Source organism: Schistocerca serialis, chromosome 6 (genome assembly GCF_023864345.2).
Source record: "Schistocerca serialis cubense isolate TAMUIC-IGC-003099 chromosome 6, iqSchSeri2.2, whole genome shotgun sequence".
NCBI lineage: Eukaryota > Metazoa > Arthropoda > Insecta > Orthoptera > Acrididae > Schistocerca > Schistocerca serialis.
This window is the reverse complement of record NC_064643.1, coordinates 328667052-328686291: the sequence shown is the minus strand read 5'-3', so window position 1 is coordinate 328686291 and position 19240 is coordinate 328667052. Positions and strand designations below refer to the sequence as shown.

Here is a 19240-nt window from a genome sequence, read left to right as displayed (position 1 = left end):
CCCATATTGATGATGTTTTGTTGAATGGTACACATGCTGACACTTGTTGATGGCCCAGTATTAAAATCTGCAGCAATTTGTGGAAGGGTTGCACTTCTGTCATGTTGCACAATTCTCTTCAGTTGTCATTGGTCCCGTTCTTGCAGGATCTTTTTCTGGCCGCAGTGATGTTGGATATTTGATGTTTTACTGGATTACTAATATTCATGGTACACTCATGAAATGCTCGTATGGGAAAATCCCACCTTCATCACTGCCTCAGAGAAGCTGTGTCCCATCGCTCGTGTGTGGACTATAACATCACGTTCAAACTCACTTAAGTCTTGATAACCTGCCGTTGTAGCAGCAGTAACCAATCTAGCAACTATGCCAGACACTTGTCGTATATAGGTGTTGCTGACCGCAGCACTGTATTCTGCCTGTTTACATATCTCTGTATTTGAATACATATGTCTATACCAGTTTCTTTGGCACTTCAGTGTATAATGATTTTGGTTTATTCTCCCCCACATTAATCTTCACCAGAGATTGTCCTGATCACTCATTGCCACTTTCAAGATATTCCTTGGGTACCCAGAACCATAAACTTTTAGAACACAACGCTTAATCAGGACGTTTCAATTCAATGAACATTTACTTCTGATCAATAACTGTTAATTAAAACATATGCCTTTCCCTTTCTCATATACTTAGCACTATGGCTAATTTTATAACTTAAAACAATCACCTAACTCCACTTGGAATGATAGCTTCAACCCAGCTCTAAAAAAAAAAAATCCAAAGAACTCTGAGGACACAGATAACTTACTACAGAACCTCACAATTGGCACATTTTTGGCTAGATTTTGTATCAGACTTCTTCATACATTTCATCAGAGCAGGGATTTTCATATCGTATGATTCTTTTTGACATGATGGTTAAAACATATTCTTCGCAAAAGTTCATTCCAATTTAAGAACAGTTCGTGGTGGAAGCATATCTGAACATCTTCATTCAAACAAAATTAAACCATTTGGTCAATTAAGCAGCTATTGTTCTTCTAAAGGAAATTATTTTATAACTTTTAGACTTTTACAGATTTTGAATACAGTTTAGTGGCATAAAGAATACTTAACATTCTCAAAGCCACCAGGATTTAATTGGTCTTCTTCCACCTCATTGCCAGTGTCGTCATAACTGCCGTCTGCTTCACATCTCCTGTGCAGCAGGCTATGTAAATTTAAGTATTAACTGTGTTTTTCTTACTTGTCACTTCTTTTTCCACGCGTTTTTGCTTTTAGGAAGCTTTAATTTTCAAGTATCAGTAATAGTGTTCCACAGATTTCCAGAGACAGTTAGTGTTTATTTTCATCGTTCCCAACAAGAAGCGTCTAGTAACCACTGTTTAGTCAGCAATCAGCTGCCTTTAGCGAATTAGCAGTCTAGTTAAAGATTGATTACTTAACTCTCTACAGTAAATTGTCGCTTTCTTAGGATGGATAGGATGTGTGACTGCTGTGTATGGGCGCAGGAGGAGCTGGCCACTGTTCGCAAACAGCTGAACGTGCTGATGGCTGCGGTCAGCCGTCTTCAGGCTACTGCCTCAGAGTGTAGTTGTAGTGGGGAGTCTGGTGCGGCACATGGTACATTCCGGGTGTTACATGCTTCACCCACGGTCCCTGCTGTTGAGACATCTTCGCAGGTACTGGGCGCAGTTGGGCCACCCACTCCCCAAAGGGAGTGGCGGGTTCAACAGCGTTTGTGTCGCACGAGGCGGAGGGTCAATGTGGAGGCTGGCTGTGTGGCATCGCCCGCTCTTCCTGTGAGTGGACATGTGGCCGCTCCTTCAGCAAGGTCCGAGCAGGCACACGGGGGGAGGGGTTCATTAGTGATTGGGAGCTCCACTCTGTCTGCTTGCTGGGGGGTCTCATCTGAGATGTGGAGGAGGCCCTGCCAGCAGCAATAGAGAGCACTGGGTGCACCTGACTGCAAATTGTTGCTCATGTCGGCACCAATGACTCCTACGGTCTGGGTTCAGAGGTCATCCTCAGTTCATACAGGCGGATGGTGGAGTTGGTGAAGGCAGAAAGCCTCACTCATGGGTTGGAATCTGAGCTAACTATTTGTAGTATCGTTCCCAGAACCGTCCGTGGTCCTCTGGTTTGGAGCCGAGTGGAAGGCTTAAACCAGAGGCTCAGACAATTCTGCAGAGATCTGGGATGCAAATTTCTCAACCTCCGCTATCGGGTGGAGAAATGTAGGGTCCCCCTGAATAGGTCAGGCGTGCACTACATACAGGAAGCGGCTACAAGGGTATCGGAGTATGTGTGGAGTGCACATGTGGGTTTTTTAGGTTAGAAGATTCCCTCCCTAGGGCCGACAAGACACCTACTGAGACACGACAAGATAGCAGTAGGCAAAACGCAACAGGGAATGACAATATATATGTGGTAATAGTAAACTGCAGGAGCGTCTATAGATAGGTCCCAGAACTACTCTCATTAATAAACGGTCACAATGCCCACATAGTACTAGGGACGGAAAGTTGGCTGAAACCAGATGTAAACAGTAATGAAATTCTAAACTAAGATTGGAATGTATACCGCAGAGACAGGCTGGACAGTGAAGGGGGAGCCGTGTTTATAGTGATAAAAAGTGCAATAGTATTGAAGGAAATTGACGGAAATACAAAATGTGAAATAATTTGGGTGAAGGTCATGGTTAAAGCAGGTTCAAACATGGTAATTGGATGTCTCTATAGGCCCCCTGGCTCAGCAGCTGTTGTGGCAGAACACCTGAAGGAAAATTTGGAAAATATTTTGAGTATATTTCCCGACCATGTTATAGTTCTGGGTGGAGATTTTAATTTACCAGATATAGACTGGGAGACTCAAAGGTTTATAACAGGTGCCAGGGACAAAGAATCCAGCGAAATTTTTTAAAGTGCATTATCTGAAAACTACCTTGTGCAGTTAAACAGAGAACCGACTCGTGGTGATAACATATTAGACCTTCTAGCGACAAACAGACCCGAACTATTTGAAGCAGTTAACGCAGAACAGGGAATCAGCAATCATAAAGCGGTTACAGAATCGATGATTTCAGCTGTAAACAGAAACATTACAAAAGGTAGGAAGATTTTTCTGTTTAGCAAAAGTGACAAAAAGCAGATTTCAGAGTACTTAACAGCTCAACATGAAAGTTTTATCTCAAGTACAGATAGTGTTGAGGATCAGTGGACAAAGTTCAAAACCATTGAACAATATGCATTAGATGAGTATGTGCCAAGCAAGATTGTAAGAGATGGGAAAGACCCACCGTGGTACAACAACCAAGTTAGAAAACTGCTACGGAAGCAAAGGGAACTTCACAGCAAACATAAACATAGCCAAAGCCTTGCAGAAAAACAAAAGTTACATGAAGCGAAATGTAGTGTGAGGAGGGCTATGCGAGAGGCGTCAATGAATTCGCAGTAAAGTTCTTTGTACTGACTTGGCAGAAAAGCCTAAGAAATTTTGGTCTTATGCCAAAGCGGTAGGTGGATCAAAACAAAATGTCCAGACACTCTGTGACCAAAATGGTACTGAAACAGAGAATGATAGACTAAAGGTCGAAATACTAAATGTCTTTTCCCAAGACTGCACTGTAGTTCCTGCTCTAGATATTTGCACAGATGACAAAATGGTAGATACCGAAATAGATGACAGAGGGATAGAAAAACAATTAAAATTGCTCAAAAGAGGAAAGGCTGCTGGACCTGATGGGATACCAGTTTGATTTTACACAGAGTATGAGAAGGAACTTGCCCCCCTTCTTGCAGTGGTGTACTGTAGGTCTCTAGAAGAGCGTAGCGTTCCAAAGATTGAAAAGGGCACAGGTCATCCCCGTTTTCAAGAAGGGACGTCGAACAGATGTGCAGAACTATAGACCTAGATCTCTAATGTCGAACAGCTGTAGAATTACATATTATGTTTGAGTATAATGACTTTTCTGGAGACTAGAAATCTACTCTGTAGGAATCAGCATGGATTTCGAAAAGGCGATCTTGTGAAACCCAGCTTGCACTATTCGTCCACGAGATCAGAGGGCCATAGACATGGGTTCCCAGGTAGATGCCGTGTTTCTTGACTTCCACAAGGCATTTGATACAGTTCCCCACAGTCGTTTAATGAACAAAGTAAGAGCATATGGACTATCAGACCAAATGTTTGCAGGGGAGTGTCGTAGGACTGTTGCTATTCACAATATATATAAATGACCTTGTGGATAACATCAGAAGTTCACTGAGGCTTTTTTCGGATGATGCTGTAGCATATTGAGAGGTTGTAACAATGGAAAATTGTACTTAAATACAGGAGGATCTGCAACGAATTGACGCATGGTGCAGGGAACGGCAGTTGAATCTCAATGTAGACAAGTGCAATGTGTTGTGAATACCGCTTGTACCCATCAGAGGTAGACCTTTGGAATAAACACCAAACACCAACCAGTTCTTTGAATCTTATTCCACTGTTCTATTTCATCAATTCCCTAAATTTTATACACTCCCAGATGCCCACATCTTGCAGTTGCCTTACCCTTGTCAATTTCTGAACAACTGGTGTCAGAAATGGCATTCAAGCACACTATTCAGTCTGGCATATGAATGTTTTTCTTCATGGATGGTTCCACATTATAAATCCTATCGTAGAGAGATGGCTGCATGTTATTCAGCCTATAGTTCTGCCCTCTTGTTGTGGACACATAGTGAGCTAGACTGGACTACACCATAAAGTGTTTACCATCATTTGTTGTTGTTGAGATGTGCCCATATATGTCACACTTTGTAAGAACTCACACTGTTGCAACACCACTGCGCTCAGGCTGCACATTGTCGTTTTTGTCATGCTGGTGCATTCTCATACTCTGTCAGACACTGCCTGCCATGGGTGCCAATCCCACCTGAGCCACTACCACCATCACTATGTTCACATTCAATGAGAGTTTGAATCATCACTGTGGGTTGATGACACACACCATGTAGCAGTCAAATCTTTGAGGGCAGTGATTGCCGTCCCTGCTGTCACTGAAGCCGACAACACTGCATAAAGCCATTGCTGCTCTCCATGCTGAAAATTAAGTCTCATTAGCCACACGTACTTGCATGCTGTTGCTGCTTCACTGTAAGCTGTCATTGGACATCCATTGTGGTTAGGACCTAATTTTCATAGGAGCACTATGACACCATCTTTGTCAAAGTTTTGTGATCTCCAAGTAAATGTTTTTCCCGTGGTTTGTAACCATGGCCGATACGCCCTCCGAAGTAAATTGGCAGGAAGGTGCTGTTGGAGGTGCCAATGTGGACCTTGCTGATGTGCTAGCTGGATAAAGTAATATACTTACCCATCAGAAACTAGAGTTACAGGAACAGTGTGAAGAATTGGGCCAAAAGTGTGAAATTGAGCAATATGCCTGCCAGACTAGTGAAGTTTCTCTGCAACCTCTGCAGCTAATTCTGTGGCTTCAATATAAATCACTGCAAGCAGATTCCCTGCAGTAACCTTTATGTCTACTTTTTCAGGAAAGCTGAATGAAAATGTCACTATTTTCCTACAGAATGTTTGTGATGTGGGGCTTGGCTTGGTTTGTGATGTGGGGCTTGGGCTTGGCCCGACAGCTTTCAGCTAAATGTAGTGAGCATTATGACATGAAGTAACAGTTGAAGCCCTAGCATACAGTTAAGCACAGTGGTATTCCAACAAAAGAGGAGTCATCTGCTCCAAGATTATTAATCCATCCTACAGAAAAAGCTGAATGAAGATTATGAAGCTTTTGCCAATAGAATACGAGCTTTGTCACGTCGAACAGACTCCTCTCCTTCAACAGAACCAGGATCTCCATCTGCAAACCTACATTGTTGTTTGGCACTGTGGCATTGTCTAGTTTCATGCCAGCTGTGTGGCAGCTCAAAGAGAACTTCTGATGGAAAGAAGGGATACACCACCCCTGTTAAGTGTGGGCATGTATGGTATGCTTATAGGAGTCACTCAGTGAGCTCAGCTAGGCAATACGTGAACCTTGTAAATTGGAGGGGCCAGTGGAAGAAAGTGACATGCCACAATAGTGAGTTCTGAGTTACTGGATAAATTCAAAGACAAGAACATAAGTACAATAAGACAAAAAAATTGTACAGCAGACAGAAAGGGTTTTCTAGTTATAAATAAGTATTTACTTGTTACCAGTATGTGGTGGATTCAAAATCACAACAAACAACATAATGAGACAACTTCTTATCAAGTTGAAGATTAGCACTTTCTTCTGCTGACCCCTCCAATTCGATGTATTAAATACTGTAAATAGTTCTAGATTAATAATTTCTTGTTTATTTCTTTCCAATGTTCCTATTAGCTCACAAAATTACATGAAACAGTGCCCTAAAGATTTGTCTAACTTTGACTTGTTTAACAATCCCCTATTCATTTTCTGGTGTCTACTACATAGTTAAGCAATTTAATAAATACATCGGGCTTTCCCAAAAATCTGTTGACATTTTTGAGGTGCTCAGTATTCTGCCACATATCAGCATCGTTCTTGCATGATATTTTCATAATGTAGCTCATTATCTTTATCAGTCCAAAAATGATGCTGATATCAGGCAGAATACCCAAGACCTCAAAGATGTCAATTTAATTAATATCTTGATCATATTTACTTTAGCATATTTGTATTTAATTTAATAAAATCTCAGGGTGTCTAGTGCATCTAAACTCAGCAGAATGTTTTGCTGTTCAAGGCTTCTCTTATTTAAATAATTTAGGAAAATTTTACCACATTTGGTGTAGTAAAATTCTAATTGACTGCTCAATATTTGCCAAGTACAAAACATGCTTTGTTGTACAAAAGTGTTAAGGCGTTTGTTATTAGTAAAAACAGATAATTTCCTTAATATATCAACAGTCCCTTTGATAAAGATTCTGTTTTCTGCCTATTCTTAATCCTTAAGTAATCAGATAGAATATTAATGTTGCCTCCTGTGGTAATATTGCATTTTTCGAAGACAGGTACGGTGCGGGTACACTACAAACGTGGTGTGACACATGGTAGACTTACACTTTATTGGACAAATACACACAAAGGTAAAAGATGCATGACTCTGGTCAAGTCACAGATATTCCACTCCCAGCATGTCAGCGATGTAAATTGTAGTGGATGCCCCACACTTTTTAAAATCATAATTCAATAAATAAACATTTTTTGTAAAGATATTACCGCTGCTAAGTAATGAAAGCAGAAAAACTAAAAAAAAGACATAGAACTGATGAATATATAAATCTGTTTAGTGCAGTGAACAATGTGTGTGTGTGTGTATGTCATGAAATATAAATTATCATGAATGCAGTTTTGGTGGTGGCAGGAGACAAACAGTCGGACATTACAAACAGTGGGACATGACAAATAGTGGGGCATGAACAGAACAAAGTTATTCGTAACAGTTATAATGACAAGATCAAAGCTGGGGAGACAGTTGCCAGCCTCTGTGATGCAGTCAGCCACAGTAGTGTGCAGGCATCAGCAGGTGCCTCCCAGAAGGTGGCACATTTGTGATGGTGACTGGCATTAGTGTGCTGCTTTAGCATGACAGTAGAGTGCTGATGCAATATGACAGTGGCTGCCGACAATGGACAACAGCAGGCAGTCCCGGTTGCTCGTCTGCTTCCGTAGCACCAATGTAAACCTCACCACAGTGAGTGGGGCTAAACTGTAGCAGAGTTGAAGATGATGGCATGTCACTGCTCTGGCAATGGACAGCAACAATGTAGGCCCATGTGAGGTGGTGGACCGCGACAATGAAGCAGGGCCAGCAAGGTGGCCATACACGGAAGGTAGTCACCTGGCAGATGACTCGACGGTGCAACATTCTCGAGCTGGCAGCATGCAGACTTAGGCCAGGTAGGGGACCACAGCTACTGACAGTTAAGTCCAACGGTGGCAGCTGGTTGCTCCGGCTTGGACTGCAAGTGCTTTTCCTCTCACGGTCAGAGGTTGGCATTGATGTTGTCACTGGGAAACTGGACACTTCTAAATCTGAGCATCTAAATTGGATTGTATGTATGTGAGCCAGACTGGCCAGCATTTCCCCAACAGTGGCACACTTTGCCTGTAAGCTGCAAGAGGTGAGAGATGAGGTGGGCTGACAGTACTGTTGTGAAGTTATGACGTTTTATGCCCTGGTTTTCCTGTCTAGTCAGCTCTCCGAGAGATACTGGCTGGCACTTTTAGATGTCACAACGTCAGCTTACACAGGTGCTAGCTGGTGTATTCTGCAGTGTCTGCATACTGAATGAATATCCACGTGTTCTGAATATGCTCCCTTGCTCCACAGAGCCTGGTTATCAGGCTGACATGTGCCTCTCCACCTATGAAGTCATTCTGTTGAATCAGTGCAGGAGCAGCTCATCAACCCCAGTGAAGTCATAAGCAACATTTATCCCTGCTTTGAGAAATCTGGTCACCAGATCATGACCTGTTTGCATTTCCACACAAAAGATGAGGTGTTCAGAGTTGACATAAAAAAATATTTTCTATGCTTCTCTCTATTCTAATTTACAATAGAATAGAAAACAGTTTGTTGGCTGTATACTAACTTCAGTGCTATTTCCTAACACTAATCCAGCCTGTTGGAAGCCAGTTCACTGGCAGTTCAATTTATTGGGTTATTTTTGAACTGTCACATAACAAATTAGTACAATAGTATTACCAAATTATCTCTTCTTAACAAAATCATTAAAAATCATTTAACAGCAAATGCTTATACACAATTAATTTCTCATGCTCAGATTCCTCCTTTGTTATCTGCTTTGGTACATATCTGGAATTTGCAACAAAAGTTTCCCTATGTTTTCCCAGAAAACACATCTCTAAAACCATGCTCACACAAAAACCATACGTACATACTACACACAACATTGGTCGGCAGGTCCATTTATTCCCTTTTCTTTAATGCTACTTAAAGACTTAATCCTTCTTGCAGTGTTATGATTACTTGTATCTTCAACTCAGCAAAACAACTTACCTGTGCCCTGTGGCACTTTATTGAGAGGGACTTAAAAACTGTGTATGCAGTTCCCGATGGAATCCCTGTCAGCTTCTATACTGAATTTGCAGCTGAATTAGCCCCTCTTCTAACTATAATATAGCGTAGATGCCTCAAACAAAAAACTGAACCCAGTTCTTGGAAAAAGACACAGGTCACTGTTGTCTATGAGAAAGGTAGTAGAACTAATCCACAAAGCTATCCTTGACATCGATTTGTTGTACAATCTTAGAATATATTCTGAGCTCAAACATAATGATGTATCTCGAACCGGGTGACCACCTCATTGTCAACCAGCATGGATTTCGAAAACATTGATCATGTGACATGCAACTCACACTTTTCTCACATGACATACTGAAAGCTTTGGATCAAGGCAACCAGGTAGATGAGGTATTTCTAGATTCCCGTAAAGCATTTGACTCAGTACTGCACCTATACTTATTGTCAAAACAATGATCATATGGGGGATTAAGTGAAATTTGTGAATGGATTGGTGACACTTTGGTAGAGCGGACGCAGCATGTTATGTTAGATGGAGACTCATCGTCAGATATAGAAGTAACTTTGGGTGTGCCCTAGGGAAGTTCAAATGGCTCTAAGCACTATAGGACTTAACATCTGAGGTCATCAGTCCCCCCTCCCCCGGGAAGTGTCGTGGGACCCTTGCTGTTCATATTGTATATTAACGACCCTGCAGAGAAAATTAATAGTAAAACCAGCCTTTTTGCAGATGATGTGGTTATCTATAATGAAGTACTATCTGAGAGAAGCTGCATACGTGTTCAGTCAGATATGGATAAGATTTCAATATGGTACAGAGATTGGCATCTTGCTCTAAATGTTCAGAAATGTCAAATTTCGTACTTCACAAAATGAAAAAATGTAGAATCCTGTGTCTATAATATCAGTGGGTCACTGTTGGAATCAAAAAACTCATACAAATACTCAGGTGTAACACTTTCTAGGGATATGGTAAGGAATGATCACATAGTTTCAATCATGGGTAAAGCAGGCGGTAGACCTCAGTTTATTGATAGAACACTGGGGAAGTGCAATCAGTCTACAAAGGAGGTTGCTTACAAATCACTCATGCAAGTGGTTCTAGGATATTGCTCAAGTATGTGGAACCTGTACCAGATAGGACTAACAGGGGTTACTGAATATATACAAAGAAGGGCAGCACAAATGGTCACAGGTTTGTTTAATCCATGGGAGAGTGTCACAGAGATACTGAAATTGACGACTCTTGAAGATAAATGTAAACTGTCTCGAGAAAATCTATTAACAAAGTTTCAAGAACTGGCTTTAAATGATGACTCTAAGAATATACTACAGCCCTCTATGTATCATTCACATAGGGATAATGAGGATAAGATTAGAATAACTGTTGCACACGCAGAGGCAGTCAAGCAATCATTCTTCCTGTGCTCCATATGTGAATGGAACAAGAAGAAACCTAATAATTGGTATAATGGGACGTATGCTCTACCATGCACCTCATGGTAGTTTGCAGAGTATAGATGTAGATGTACTTGATTCTACCCTCGTGACAAGACAACCTTGCAATAATGTTCATTGGCAGCAGTCTCATTTTGCTGAAACGATGTCCCACTAAGTTTGACAGTACACTGCGAAAGAATAATTACACAATGTATTCTTACTCTTGTACCTATTATGTTGCAAGTGTCATCAACTTTATGAACTTTTTAACCCTCAGACACACATTACTGATAGGATTTGGCCTTGTTGACCCAATCACTAGCCATAAAAGTTACTCTTTTTAGTACTTTCAACATTGCAGCCCAGTCAGCAATCATGATAATCTAATATAAAAGACACTATCAGCCTCGATTGTGGTAATGAAACCAACCTTTACCTAGGTTTCAGCCCAAGTAATTGAGCCTTCTTCAGAAGATTTACCTTATTCTAAATATGTCTACAAGGGCATGGTGTTGAAATAAAACTAAAACAGCCTGAATCGGCATAGTCACCCAATTCAGGCTGTTTTAGATTTATTTCTAGACCATGCCCTTGTAGACATATTATAGAATCAGGTAAATCTTCTGAAGAAGGCTCAATTACTTGGGCTGAAAACTAGGTAAAGGTTGGTTTCATTACCACAATCGAGGCTGATTGTTTCCTATTTAAAAGTTACTCTTTCTTCTCTTCCTCACACCTCCCTCTGAGAAGACGGTGCCATCAAAGGTGATGACAAATCTGCATCCTTCAAAAATAAATGTGTTTGTGCTACTTCATTATCCACAACATAATTAACATCATCAATAACTTCCAGTGGATCCTTCACAGTATCTACAACAAAATTATCATCTGCAGTTACACTCTGCATGACACAAGAAGGACTGACACATGTACATCTGGCCCATACTCCCCAGCTCCCACTACCCACTGTCATCCAGTGGGATAGATACTACTGCACCAACATCAGTGTGACCCATGCTGCTACTCACAAACTTGTCTACCTCAATAGTTCATCTGGCACTATACGTAATTTAGACTCTGGTTTTTCACAAGATACTGAAGCAGATAAACTCACATTATTCTGCTTAATGTTTATCATGTTAGTACTTTATGCATCAATTATACTCACAATATTAACTTCTTTTCCCTTATTTTCTGATTCCTTGCAGGTACTACTCATTTTAACCTCTCAAGCTCTTCAAAAGTTTGAAATTACTCATCAATTGAGGACCATACTGGTCTGTGTTCGTAATCTACCAGTTGTAAAATTTGTCCTGCCTCTTCTCCACATAAACAAGTGCAACCAAACTGCGCAAAGCTATGTTCTCCTCATACTCGAACCATACTTATTTCATTATATCTGCCTGGTCTGCTATTACCTGAAATATCTTAGCTGCTAAAGACTGGAGTGTTTCCTGTGGCAGTGACCATGATATGGCTGATCTTCTATCAGTTACATGAAACACAACAAACCACAACACAATAAAACAGGATGAGGAGGAAGACCGTTAAAAATACTTCTAACATAACATTTCTTGCTGCAACTCAAGCTCCTGGCTGAATAGCTATTCATGTTTACTACCTAACATACTTCAATAACAATGACCCATACTCCATGCTCACAACACAATATGTTCCCTATTTTAAATGGCACAAACTAATACAAAGTTTTTACAATACTTCCTGAATTTACTTCACTCATATGTCACATAAAAATATCATTAAAATGGCAAAAAATGGCGGGATGGTGCAAATACCGCTGGCGAGGTGTGACTGCTGGTGGTGACAGGAGTCCAATCGTGGCCTGTCTGTAAAACATTCCTGATTAAGAAAGCCATTTATTAATAGCAATTGCAATGACAGGATCAAAGCCATGGTCGCAGCACCATGAAGATGTTGGCACGTGTGTGATCCAGGTGGTGACAGTGTACTGCTTCAACATGGCAGCAGAGCACTGATGCGACATATTGGCTGCAGATGATGTACAACAGCACGCAATCCTGGTCTCTGGTCTGCCTCCATAGTGGCAGTGTAAACGCAACCAGACCAAATGAGACTACACTTCAGCCTCTGGCATGGATGCAGACAATGGCGTGTGGATGCTCTGGGCAATGGGCAATATTCAACATAGTTCACGTGTGCACTGCACACGAAAGCCAATTCCCACACAGTAAGCAGCCAACTCCAAACACAAAGTGCCATTTGTGGAAATAATCAAACTCAAGAAGTAATGTCTACCAACATGGTCACTTGACTAGAATACTAATCAGGCACTGAGATACTTAAGGACCTAAAGCACACTGCCATTGATCCCACATTTACATAAATATCAGAGATACCAGTGATATAGTGTTTCGTGAAGTTTCTTATGTATAATGAGGGCTACAGCACAGATAAACCTGACTCACGATAATAGCAACAGATTTAAGAAGCATGAATAAATGCTACAATCTTACAATTGACGGTGATGTGCTTTAGGCCCTTATGATTCTCAGTGCCTCAAACTCATTACTGAATGATAAAATTCATAACTTAATATACTATAACTCATTCAGAAAGTTACAAAGTAGTTTACTGTCAGTACAACTTTAACATATACTAATGTCCAATCTAAATTTTACTACAGTATATAGTGAGAGAATTAGCGTATCCAGCAGGATTTATGCCGAGCAAAAGGAGATAAATGTCTGCCGCAGTTGGCTACTACCTGGTGGCACAGACATAAACTTCTAGTTGAGTGGCAAGGGCTAGCTGTGCACATCGTGAACCATGCACACTGCTTATCAAATCCATATATATCTGGCTAGTAACACAATTATGTCACGTGAATTGCACATGCACAAAAGCTCCGTGCTCGGGACCCTGACACCAAGTTTTATGGAGTCTAGAGGAGCAGTAGCACAGTATATTTAAGTGCCATGTCTTTCAGATTGCAGCATCTGTATTATGTTTAACAGAACTGAAAGAAAAAAAAACAATAAATCCACAAAGTCTCAAAAGTTTGCTTGTTCACATGCTCTTGTGCTCTTACACAGCCGCCACCACTGCGTATTAGGGTGATGTATTAGATTTGGAAAACACATTGCTGGTTAGCGATATAACTCATAAAGGTCAATGTACACTTAATGCACATGAGGATAAAAAAGATGTTAATACATAAAGTCAAGTAAATGTGATCTGAGTCTATTTAACAAGATGACCATAAGACACAGCTGAGATGCTAAATGGTGAAGCATAAACATTTACCTTTTTGCTGCACTGTTAAGCTTTTATGATTAGACACTTCATAGGTGATCTTGCATGTTAAAGCAGAGCCACATATGAGCACTAACTATGATGTCTCTCAGGGGAAAACTGTGTATTTTCTTTATGCTTTGCACTTATAATGAAACTGAGACAGGCTTGTGCCAAAATTAAGAAGCTTGCTGACAGACAGACTGTAGTGTAGCTGGAGTGCTGTGGATCATCTGGTTCAATACTTGTTTATGTGCAACAGCAGAAGGATGCTCAAGAGTGCCTGCAGGGGCAACTTTATAGAAAGTGTGTGAATCTCATGGAGACAAAATATAGTAAAAGAAAAGTGACTAAATTAACTTCCTAAGAGACCACCAATGTTTATTGTACGGTACCCATTTCCAGAGCCTAATTTAGATTCATTAGGGAGATCAAAGAAAATGCCTCTGTCTCCTCTTGTTATCTAATCAAGTTGCATTTTTTCCCCACAAGAAGATTTTATACATTATTGATAAGTGATGTAGTTTTTGACTGTTTAGTGCACTTTGCCATCTGATATGGAGTGGTGAACCCAGATACATCTTCTTTGCTGATCTACCATAGGTGTGTCTCCACAATGCTAGAAACTCCTTGACTGAAATCCACATCTCCTGCCCCCATCTGACCATTTCCACTACTAATGTACAAGAATGAAGAAGATATTTTGCTGTTTATCACAAGTATTTGTAATAAATTATGCTTCAGAACATTTTGACAGTGAAAAACATAAATAATACATGCTAATCTGCAAATGTTCTCCACTGACTGCTGTGCCTGACTGCAAAATGACATCAGTTGAAATCATACCCTCACTGTCTGCATAAAGCTAAATCCATAATGGTGACTGCTTGTCTACACATTGTTAAACACTGTACTTCTTTTTAATTCACTATTATTTACACTGTCTATATCCCCAACATTTTCATTTTGTCAACTTTTTCTTCTGCTGTACGAGTCGTGAGTCCATTCTAACACAAAGGTCCCTTTAATATGTGGCCCGAAACCATGGGGCACCAAATATAACTTTTGGTGCTGCTGGAATTTGTTATGACAGTGCTAACATAGAACATATAAGTTCTTGTCAACAGTTCCAGCTTGGAACAACTCCACAACTAGGACATAAAATGTAATGAATTCACTTTATCTGCTTTGCTGCCCTCAGTAGCTGCCATCTTTTCCTTCAATCATTTTTATAGGTAGAAAACTGTTGATGACAGAATGAAAGTTCCAATAATGTAGTCCACACAGAACATTATGTTGTATATTACACACTTTTAACACCACTTTTGAAATATTAATTGTTGATGGCCAGTTCAGGTTCCAAAATTCTCTTTTAAATGCAAGTAAAGGAATGTTACATACTACACTTAGTTACAGCTCTTTACATACAGTGTAAGTGCAGCAGGCAGACCCACATACAGTTGGTTGCAGTTCTTTACGTCCAGTTAAGGGCAGCAGGCAAAGTAATTACAACATATTGTCAATTAATTAATAAATGACACACAATAGGACGTGCGATCTGAGTTGAAGCTGGTACATTTTATCAGCTGTCATGACACCAGTGAACTTTTCTATACTGCCTGACACAGCTGTTACTTCTATGATTCAGGCCACAGACTGCGCACTCTGGGGCTCAAGTGGTCTCTTATCAAAACAGTCATAAGAACAAAGTATTATTTTGAAAAGTACATAATACTCTGAAAATCAGCTAGATTGATTTTGGCTGTTTTGAATGAATTGCAAGCTTTAATAAAAATCTGACTTATAAAACAATGTTACTGCTTATAAAGTTTAAAAAATCAAGTTGTTTCAGAAAGAAAGACCTCCATATTTATTGACAAAAACACACTACAAACATGAGATGAATTGTAAAATACTCACAAAATCTTTGTCTTAACTATGCTATTATAATTGCTCTATGTGCCCACCAACAGCAGCATGAAGAGCATTTAGATGATAACTACATTCATCATAAACTTTACACAATGTATCTGCTTTTACAGAAGTTATGGCGGCTGTTATTTTGTTCTTCGGCTTCTTCTATGTCACAAAATGAAGGGGAGATGAACACACTTCCCTTCACATATCCCAATAAGAAAAAATCACATGGCATCATGTCTGGCATTCTTGGAGGCCATGAATGCAGGACAGTTTCTCACAGTCCTGAGTGTCCTATTTAGCTATCTTTAAATACTGCAGAATTGCCCTTTTCCAGAACTTCAGAAGCACTATGGTGACTTCACTTTCCAACACAACGGAGCTCCAACACACAAGCACAACAACATACATCAGGTTTTCATGACAACTATGACTCAATGCTGGATTGGGTGCATCGGACCTCAAGACACTGCCCTGCATTCTTGGCCTCCAAGATCACCAGACATGACCCCATGCGATTTTTTCTTGTGGGGATATGTGAAGGAAAGTGTGTTCATTTCCCATTTCCTTGTAATATTAGCAGAAACAAATGTGATTAAAATTGAGAAAATGTGAGAAAAAGAGATAAAAAGCAGTCTGAGATAAAATCGCACTCACTCTCCCCAAATCTTGTCCATGCTTACCTTCACAATCACACTAGTTCACATAAGGGAAGATTGCATTAAAATTGCTCAGATGTTCTAAAACTGTTAACTAAAACAAAAGTGAACTGAAATATATTAATATAAAAACAAAGATGAGGTGACTTACCGAACGAAAGCGCTGGCAGGTCGATAGATACACAAACAAACACAAACATACACACAAAATTCAAGCTTTCGCAACAAACTGTTGCCTCATCAGGAAAGAGGGAAGGAGAGGGGAAGACGAAAGGAAGTGGGTTTTAAGGGAGAGGGTAAGGAGTCATTCCAATCCCGGGAGCAGAAAGACTTACCTTAGGGGGAAAAAAGGACAGGTATACACTCGCACTCACGCACATATCAATCCACACATACAGACACAAGCTTGTGTCTGTATGTGTGGATGGATATGTGCGTGAGTGCGAGTGTATACCTGTCCTTTTTTCCCCCTAAGGTAAGTCTTTCTGCTCCCAGGATTGGAATGACTCCTTACCCTCTCCCTTAAAACCCACTTCCTTTCGTCTTCCCCTCTCCTTCCCTCTTTCCTGATGAGGCAACAGTTTGTTGCGAAAGCTTGAATTTTGTGTGTATGTTTGTGTTTGTTTGTGTGTCTATCGACCTGCCAGTGCTTTCGTTCGGTAAGTCACCTCATCTTTGCTTTTATATATAATTTTTCCCACGTGGAATGTTTCCCTCAATTATATTGAAATATATTAATAGGAATATATGACTGGCTAATCACTTACAAATAATGGATGAGCTAGCCACCCTGATAACACATTAAAAAACATTGCTTTAAAATTACTGGTAAAAATCAAAAGCTATCCTTAACCTGAAAATAGGTTCGACTGCCACAGTGCTTTACCACTTATAGTACTCTTGAATGTGGCACAGCTTTGCCTCTCTCTAACTATGAATTAATTTATCCAGCCAGTTGTAACAGATTTCCAGTTTAATGTGGCCTGCAAACCATGGCAAAATTTTGGATGTCGTACTTACATAAATCATTTCCAGAACTGAAAGAAGCTATGTGTAACAGAAAAAACCCAAAGACTGTGGATACAATACAATACAACTAAGGACTTTTTGATGTGTAGTCAGTCACTTATCCACTTTGGCACCTGCTCATACTTATGCACAGAACAATATAAATATCTTCTTGGAGATTATGCAGAAGAAGGGTTCTCACTAAACAAAATGAATTCAGTTCAATGGATAATATCTTGTAAAACAAATTTTGGGTTAGTAAAAATATATTTACTACCATTTCATCACATATATCTGTCTGCTCTTGTAAGTCTCATAGTGTCATACTCAGTACACTATTCAGCTATGTGCTTTCAATTTGTTAAGACCTACCTCCGAATGTAGAATACTCTGTAATCACAATTGCAAATCTCACAGTGCCTGTTACGTGACTCCCGCACCCATTGGGACAGGCAGGACAGGTGGACATAGCCAAGCGAACCACGGCAGTCACATGGTGAAGATAGTGCGCCCAAGGCAGCTGAGCCATGGCATATCCGGCAAACTGGTTCTTCGACTCCTGGGATCGCTGTCATCTTGCTAAATTTGTAAGGCTATCAAACGAATTTAAAGAATATGAATGTAGACTTTCTCAGTGAATTTCATTGATTAATTCTCCTCAAAATATCAGCCAAGTAAACTCATAAAAATGTTGTTGCAAATCAAACTGTTTACTCAGCTGACACTTCAAGAAGAAGTGATCTCGATTTAAAGAAGCTAATTACATATGAAAAACTAAATACTCAAAGTGTAAAACAAAATGAGAGGAAAGTTATGAAGTGTATCCAAATAAGTAGACATACTGGAAAAAAATTGTGCAATCCCACAAGTCTCTCATCTCAATCTTTTTCTCTCTGTTCTCGATATTAATGACCTTTCATATAACACACCATGTAAGAACGCACTTTACATTGACTACATTAGACTACTAACAGCAGGAAGATTTTTCATAAAATGTTTTGCACGATAACACAGAAGTAACAGGGGTGATTACTTTTTCTGTTAGACCAATGAACTGTGCATCACTCAAGAAAAAAAGAAAGCAAACAAAGCTGATGCTAATGAAAAGAGAAAGTGAAACTCCTGGTAGCAAATCTTAATCATAAGCCACGTTGGGAAGACGGTATGATTTATCCCTCTAGAAAATTTTCACATGTCTCACTTCTACATGAAAACTAAAGAACTGAGTCAGCTGTTTTATTTGCACCACTCTTACAACACAGAGTTTTACTGTGAAAAAAATCATCAAGAGCAAAGTGAACTTTATAAAGACAGAAAAAGTATTTGCATGTAGATTGTGGCTAGCCACAAGATAATTTTACAGATATCAATTCAAATTTATGTGTGTAATATCATTTATCATTTTTAGGATATGCAGAAGCAAACCTGGTTAAAATTCAATGTGTGCCCACATAAATTTTCTGGGGTCTGTCATACTAATCTACAGTAACCACTTTCATTCATTCACTGTTTTACATATTGTGTTCCCCAGGGATGTGGGACAAATCAAGTTATATATTAGTAGGCAAAAGTAGGGTGCTTCTGCGAAGTTTACCAGCATCCACAAACATCCAGTTATGATTACTGCTAGTCACACTTGATAGTTTTCCAGCATATTAACATTTGAAAGTGGTATCTGAAAAATGGCCAGTCTGTCTTTTCTAGGGCACTTCATGGTTGACAACAGTAAATTTATTCATGTCAGTTGCATGTTACAAAAAATAAGCGAACAACTTTTAAACTTAAAAATTGTCATCTTATAAAATTAATATTAATTCCATGTAAATGTTCAGTTGAAACTCAGATTTCTTGCAGTTCGATAAGTCTCCATCTGTACTACTTCATGCT

General features: G+C 39.8%; 1 protein-coding gene across 1 annotated transcript in view; it reads right to left on the bottom strand.

Annotated features, from left to right (window-relative positions):
• Positions 1–19240, bottom strand: part of LOC126484590 (E3 ubiquitin-protein ligase MARCHF2-like) — a 100109-nt gene that overhangs the window by 63230 nt on the left and 17639 nt on the right. Inside the window, exon 2 of the mRNA XM_050108153.1 lies at positions 17726–17946. Within this exon, the coding sequence (XP_049964110.1) occupies positions 17726–17928 (203 nt within the window). The 5' untranslated portion in view covers positions 17929–17946. The remainder of the gene's footprint in view (positions 1–17725; positions 17947–19240) is intronic.